The 7,516-nt window shown below is 47.4% G+C and overlaps 1 protein-coding gene across 1 annotated transcript in view; it reads left to right on the top strand.

Annotated features, from left to right (window-relative positions):
• The window catches only part of LOC147103529 (uncharacterized), a 34,323-nt gene extending 27,429 nt beyond the window's left edge, over positions 1–6,894 (top strand). The window contains exons 3-4 of the mRNA XM_085962128.1: positions 549–795; positions 6,517–6,894. Of these exons, the coding sequence (XP_085818254.1) occupies positions 549–795; positions 6,517–6,769 (500 nt within the window). The 3' untranslated portion in view covers positions 6,770–6,894. The remainder of the gene's footprint in view (positions 1–548; positions 796–6,516) is intronic.
• Positions 6,895–7,516: the final 622 nt, after the last annotated feature.

The raw sequence follows: 7,516 nt of genomic DNA, 5'->3' as shown, positions 1-7,516 counted from the left end.
TGGCTCTGATTTTAAGGTTATCTCATCTTGTCCTGGACTCCCCCAACAGCGGAAAAGGTTTCTCCCCATCTACCCCATCAATTCCTTTCAAAATTCTAAAAACCCTCGATCAAATCACGCCTTCTATATTCCAGGGAATACAAGCCGAGTTTACGTAGTTTCTCCTCAGAATTTAAAATTCACGAACCCTTGCTGGAAGTGCGTGTATCACCTCCCCCAACCACCCCCACCACCCGCACCTCCCCACCCCAAGGTTCAATATCCTGCCAACACCGCTACCTAACCTTGCACCTGAAACCGCGATGACCACCTGGGCAAAGTAAAGGAGTTTTCCCTTCAGACAGAGGGGAGAAAATTAACAGTGAAACCCACCCCCCCACAAATAATAAGGAAAACAATTTGCAGTGGTTATGGGGACAGAGCAGGGGAGGGGGACTAATTGGAGAGCTCCTTCAAAGAGCCGGCACAGGCACGATGGGCCGAATGGCCTCCTCCTGTGCTGTATCGTTCTATTCTATAATAACGTACGTTCTGATTACATTGTTTAGGTACAACTCCTAAAATGCAAAAGGCACTGAAAAAGGCAATGGGCGCGGCAAAACAGAGGACAACTGAAGGCTCTAATCTAGACTCCTGTAGTGAATTTGCTGACTTTGACAAGCACTTGGTGACTTTATCAAAGGGAATACAATCTATATCGACAAAGACTGGCGTGTCAACCTTGGGGCTGGAGATCATTGCAGGAGTCGTCACTGGGATTCTACTGATGGGAACTGTGGCCGGTATCGTGCTGTGGTACGTACAATGTTCTGGAGAAGTTGCTCTCTGTCTCTCAGACTAGGGTAACCGGCTCGGGCTGGATGTATTCCTGGCGGTTTTATTCCTGACCTCCCACCTCCAAACATACTTACCCCGCCCCCCCATTTCCAATATTTTTATAACTAATAAACAAAAGTGTTCAAAGAGAATGAAAACAATAGACATTGGCCCGGATTTTCCGGAGCTTATGACTGCATACGCGGCCCGTACGCTGCCATACGCACCTCGCAAGCTCCGGGTTTACTCCTGGGCAGCATGTGCACGAAAATCCAGAACTTGCGATCTGTAAAGAATCTTCTTGACAGATCCTCCGCATCCCCAGGAGATGGACATCCGCGTGCGGAGAGTCGGGCTATTTGCCCAGCGAATGCCCGTGAAACTTTTACACCCAATAACAGCAGGCGTAAGGCCTACTTTTACCAGCGTAAGTGTGAAAATAAGTATTAAAATAACATTTTAAAAATAATTTTTAACATTCAAAAATCCGTAAAGTAAGTTTGCGTTATTTTTGGCCTCTTAAAAAATGTTTACATTTATTTTTCAAAAAGTAACAATTTTGTTCTAAATGTTTTAAGAAATTGTATTTTAATTAATTTTAAACATGTAATGATTTTTTTAATTTGTGTACCTGTGTTTTTTGGCTGATTCCTATTAAGTTTATGGGGATTCCGTACGTAAATAGAATCTCCATACGCACAATGGGAATCCCCTTTCTGATTGGTTGGGCCGGCCCACGTGATCCACAGGGCGCTTGCCCCCTGGGGTACCTCGGTCTCTGCGCAGCCCCACGTGTAGAGGCCCAGGAGCGTGAGTCCCCATGGACCCAGGACCAGCAGGTGAGGTGCGTAGGTTTATTGCGGTTCAGAGGCCTCCGTTCGCAAATTCAGGCCCAATATTTTTTCAGTGATTTTTCTCCCCGCATTTGTTCGCAGCACTGTCCTGGAGATTAACCTTTAATTCCTGGAGACTGGGTTGGCAACCCTTATCTCAGCTACCAACGTGCTTCATGGAGACTGTCCATTGTCAATACTCTCTCTTTTTTAATTAATATATATAATTCTCCCTGTGACATCTTCTTCTCTGCTGCCTCCCCATCTCTCTTCCTTCAGCTGGAAAGGTTGGGTTGTTTAGCCCTCAGGCTTCTCCACAGCCACTGTCGATGGAGAGGAGACACACCCGACGACGCAAGAAGCCCAGCGGTCAGTTTACCCGCCTTTCGCCGCACGTCACGACTGCGAGTTGTTCTACCTGACAGGACACTTTGTTGCAAATGGGCAGTTGGCTTGGCTGAGAAAGCAGCGCCAACTCATTTTAAACATTTGCATTCCTAAACCAAGCTCAACCACCACCCAAGAATCTTCTTGACAGATCCTCCGCATCCCCGGGAGATGGACATTCCTGGGCGGAGAGTCGCGCTATTTGCCCAACTACTGCCCAGTATAACTCTGGCAATCAATAGTAATAACTGACGTAAGAAAACTACTAGGCACTTGGTCTAAGCGTTAAACAAAGCTTTAATCAACTGTTTTTCAACATGGAGATCTAGTTGTGTCCTTCACTAGTTCCTGTTAAAGAATGTCCTGAGCAAGCTGGGCCCGTGCCCAAGTATTTATACTCTCCCTGGACAGCGCCACCAGCAGGCCGCCCAGTATCATTTCATAAGTCAGTTCCACATGAATGACAAGATTCATGTCAATAACTAAAACTTAAGCGTAAAGAAGGGATGGTGAACTGGGTCATAGGAACAGGAGGAGGCCATTCAGCCCCTCGAGCCTATTCTGCCATTCAATTAGATCGTGGCTGATCTGTATCTTAACTCCATTTACCCGCCTTGGTTCCATAATCCTCAATACCCTTACCCAACAAAAATTTATCAATTTCAATTTTGAAATTTTAGATTGACCCCCCAGCCTCAGCAGCTTTTTGGGGGGGAGAGTTCCAGATTTCCACCACCCTTTGTGTGAAGAAGTGATTCCTGACATCACCCCTGAACGGCCTGGCTCTAATTTTAAGGTGTTGCCCCCTTGTTCTGGGAGCATAAGGGAGGGCCTTAGAATAGGGTCAGCTAACCCAGCACAGATTGAGTCTAACCTGGGAAACTGCAATGTGGTTGAGCCTGTTCCGCCATTCAATGAGATCATGGCTGAGCTGTATCTTAACCCCGTCCTTCTCACCAGCGATGTATTTATCTATCTCTAGATAGGTAGGTCTTTTGTATCCATGATCAATGCTGCCCCCTGCACCTGTCACACCGCAAAGCATCACGTTCGAAAGCCTACGTCATGTTCGCCTTTAATTGACTGAAATATCATAAAACACCAACAAGTCACAACCAGTGCGGCCTGGAACCCATCAGTTCCCAAATAGCAAACAGGAATGTGAACTACCAATAAAAAATTAACAAGGAGGGGAAGGAGATATGTTTCCTATATATTTGTTCCTGGGGTATAACTAGCTGTTTCAGCTAATTGACCCCTGAGCTATTCCCATTGTTTAAGAAAACCAGTAAGGTGTAAAAGTAACCAGCCTCATGTTCGTCCTGTCTCACTGTGGTAGCTCATGAACACTTTGGCCGGAATTTCCCCCTGAAAAAAACAGGTGGGTTTGGAGCGTGGGGGCAGTTAAAGTGTTAAAAATGGGATTCCCGACCTGATCCCGCCTCCAACCCGCCCACTTCCGGTTTTAACGGGGGGGCAGGTCGGCGGGCGGGTGGGGGGGTGGGGAACGGGCGGCCAACCCGCTCCCAGGGGGCAGTACGTCAATTTAAATATTATAATGAGGCTGGAAGCCTTTTTTTCCCCGTCCATTTTGAATTTAACAGCCTGTGGACGGGTTTCACACAATTCGTGAAACCCGCCAGTTAAACAGAGGTGGGGATTGTTGCATCCAGGAGGTTAAGTGGCTTTATACCCACCTCCTGAATCCAGGGGCCTGGCCGTACCCACCCCCCACGATTGGAGACCCCCCACGAGGCCTCCGATCGCTTTCCCAGACCTCCGAACCCCACCATGAGGCCTCCCCCGCACCCCCCCCCGATGATGCTGAGTCCAGCCCCGATCCTCTCTCCACCCCACCGATCCCTGAACCCCCCCCCACCGCCGATGGTCCGGCCGAGCTCCCACCCCATCCCCCATCGACCCATTTCCCGCGATCCCCGATCCTCCACTGCCGACTAACCCCCACCCCCCCCAGCGAGCCCCGACTGCTGATTCCCGGCTCCCCGCCCCTCCCGCGATCCCTCCCCCAGACTGAACCCTCACATCTGCCGGCCTAGCTGCTTGCAGCCAGCCAGCCTCTCAAGTTAACATGCAGGTACAGCAAGCAATTAGGAAAGCAAATGGTATGTTGGCCTTTATTACAAGAGGATTTGAATATAAGAGTAAAGATGTCTTACTGCAATTATATAGGGCCCTGGTGAGACCACACCTGGAGTATTGTGTACAGTTTTGGTCTCCTTACCTAAAGAAGGATATACTTGCCATAGAGGGAGTGCAACGAAGGTTCACCAGACTGGTTCCTGGGATGGGGGGATTGTCCTATGAGGAGAGATTGAGTAGACTAGGCCTATATTCTCTAGAGTTTAGAAGAATGAGAGGTGATCTCATTGAAACATACACAATTCTTACAGGGCTTGACAGGGTCGATGCAGGGAGGATGTTTCCCCTGGCTGGGGAGTCTAGAACGGGGGGTCACAGTCTCAGAATAAGGGGTCGGCCATTTAGGACTGAGATGAGGAGAAATTTCTTCACTCGGAGGGTGGTGAATCTTTGGAATTCTCTACCCCAGAGGGCTGTGGAGGCTCAGTCGTTGAGTTTATTCAGACAGAGATCGATAGATTTTTGAATATTAAGCAAATCAAGGGATATGGTGATAGTGCAGGAAAGTGGAGATGAGGTAGAAGATCAGCCATGATCTTATTGAATGGCGGAGCAGGCTCGAGGGGCTGATTGGCCTCCACCTGCTCCTATTTCTTATGTTCTTATGTTCCTATCCGAGGCCTCGCGTGCAAATCAGGCCCTGCCGTTAAAGTCGGCAGGATCTGCCGGAATCCCGGCCCCCAACCTGCCTCCCTGGAGAAAATTCCGGCCTTTGAATCTCCGTGGTCTCCACCCATTGTTTAAATGTCTACTGGCTTTAATGCTTATTCATAAGAAGTGCTGCATTTCCCTGGGAGTTAATCCCTTATACGCTAAATCTGACCTATAGCAAAATCAGTTCCAGTCTCCATTTTATAAAAAGGATATAGAGGCATGGGAGAAGGAGCAAAAAAAGATTTACAAGGATGATACCAGAACTGAGAGGGTACAACCAGCAGGAACGACTGAACGGACTGGGGCTCTTTTCTCTAGAAGGGAAGGCTGAGGGGTGACCTGATCGAGGTCTTTAAGATTATGAAGGGGTTTGATAAGGTAGATGTAGAGAAGATGTTTCCACTTGTGGGGGAGACCAGAACTAGAGGCCATCAATATAAGATAGCCACTAATAAATCCAATAGGGAATTCAGGAGAAACTTCTTCACCCAGAGAGTGGTGAGAATGTGGAACTCGCTACCACAGGGAGTGGTTGAGGCGAATAGCAGAGATACATTTAAGGGGAAGCTGGATAAACACATGAGGGAGAAAGGAATAGAGGGCTAGGCTGATAGGGTGAGATGAAGAGGGGTGGGAGGAGGCTCGTGTGGAGCATAAACACCGGCATAGACCAGTTGGGCCGAATGGCCTGTTTCTGTGCTGTAAATTCGATATAATGTAATTCTATGTAAAACAAATCATAACTTGAATCAAAATAAAATCCCTTGCAGATAATACAGGTGAAAATCGCAAGATGTTTCACTAGGATAATACCAGGGATGGGAAACTATAGTTGTGAGGAGAGATTTGAAATTCTGGGACTGTGTCCACAGGTTGACTGAGGTTGTTAACATTTTGAAGGGTCTCCATAGGGCTAATGGGGAAAAGACCATTCCCTCCGGTTGGAGAGTAAGTGAAGAGGAGTCATCAATTTAAAATAAGAGGTTCATGTCTCTACACAGAACTTTGTTGGAGCAAGGAATACTTTGTAGGGAATGGTTGAGAAAGAGACCATTGCATCCCTTAATGGAAAATTGGTGAAATATTTAGAGCAGAGGAGGGCACAGGGTTATGGGGAGGGAGCGCAGCAATGGGAACAGCTTTGGATAGTTCCAGCAAAGAGCTTGCACAGACTCGATGGGCCGAATGGCCCCCTTCCTGTGCTGTGAATGGTTTTAAGGAATGCACACAATCCTGGCCGCAGACTCAGACTTGTACTCCAGCCCCAGAGGTCCTGCACTCCAGCCCCAGAGGTCCTGCACTCCAGTCTCAGCCCCTGGGATGCCTGCGCTCTGAGCCTCAGCCCCAGGAACACCTACACCCCACTTCAGGCCCAAGACTTTGCTGTACCCAGTTGCCAGATAACAGGAAACCAACCTGACTCCATCCCTGATTCACCTTGAGCCTCGTGTCCTGCTCCATGGCTTCTCCAGCTTACACTTCACCCAAGTGCGCCACCTCGCTCAATTCCCCAGGCTCCATTCGCCAACTTGCCGAAAAATCTAACCTTAAAAAAAAAATGCTAGATTACTTCTCAATTTGGTAGGATCCTGCTAAAACTGTAAACCTCAGCGTTACAGTGCTCAGAGTTAATTAGATGTTCTTGTCTGGTCAAATTCCTTTTCAGTTGCTATTTCTACAAGGGCATGAAGGTCTTCAAGAAAAAAAAGAAAAGGAAGAAAGAAAAGCACACGAGAAGATCAAGGCACTGCCAGCGTCCCACGGAAGAGCCGGAGGTCCAACAAGAGGAAGAGATGTTCCAAGTTGATACCCCAGACCCTACAACATCAACTTCTCCATTGGAGCAGTGTGGATATCAGATGGCATCGGATACGACCAACTCGACATTGTTCGATTTCGACATGGTGAATAGTAATTAACTTAAGAGTTCCGTTCTCCAGGTCCCTTGGGAGTCCATTTATTCAGCCGTGTGATTTGTCAATCGCAAAACGTGCTACATTCATGCAAAATGTATTAAAGTTAGTCTTAGGATCGTGAAGCTGCACCTTGTGTTCCTGTCTTCGTTTTTTTCACCTGTACCAAATCATAAACTTCACCCAACCACTGATTCGGCTGTACACATTTAAAAAAATAAAAATAATAAGAGATGATTACAATAAAATATTTATTTAAACTATACTATTTCATGAATGGACTTCAGTTGGAGCTGGTTTAAGATGCTGGTAAGAAAGCATTTGGCTTGTTGAGATATCCTAAAGCACTTTGCGTAGAGTGAATTAATTTAATGTGCAGTCATCTTGTGCACAGCAAGATCCCATGACCACAATTAGATGATGTCCTTGGCAGTATTGGTTGACAACGTTAGGAGAATGTCTTGCCTTTTTTTTGAATAGTGCCTTGGGATTATTCACACCTACTTGAACAGGCGACTGTCTGTGTGGAGTTTGCACATTCTCCCCGTGTTTGCGTGGGTTTCCTCCGGGTGCTCCGGTTTCCTCCCACAGTCCAAAGATGTGCGGGTTAGGTTGATTGGCTATGATAAATTGACCCTCAGTGTTAGGGGGATTAAATACGTGGGGTTACGGGGATAGGGTGGGATATGTGTTGGTGTAGGGGTTACGGGGATCGGGTGGGATATGTGTTGGTGTAGGGGTTACGGGGATCGG

Source organism: Somniosus microcephalus, chromosome 19, assembly GCF_052327205.1.
Source record: "Somniosus microcephalus isolate GS21.2 chromosome 19, FLI_Smic_1.0, whole genome shotgun sequence".
NCBI classification, from domain to species: domain Eukaryota; kingdom Metazoa; phylum Chordata; class Chondrichthyes; order Squaliformes; family Somniosidae; genus Somniosus; species Somniosus microcephalus.
The sequence above is the reverse complement of the archived record's forward strand: the minus strand, read 5'-3'. Positions and strand labels throughout refer to the sequence as shown.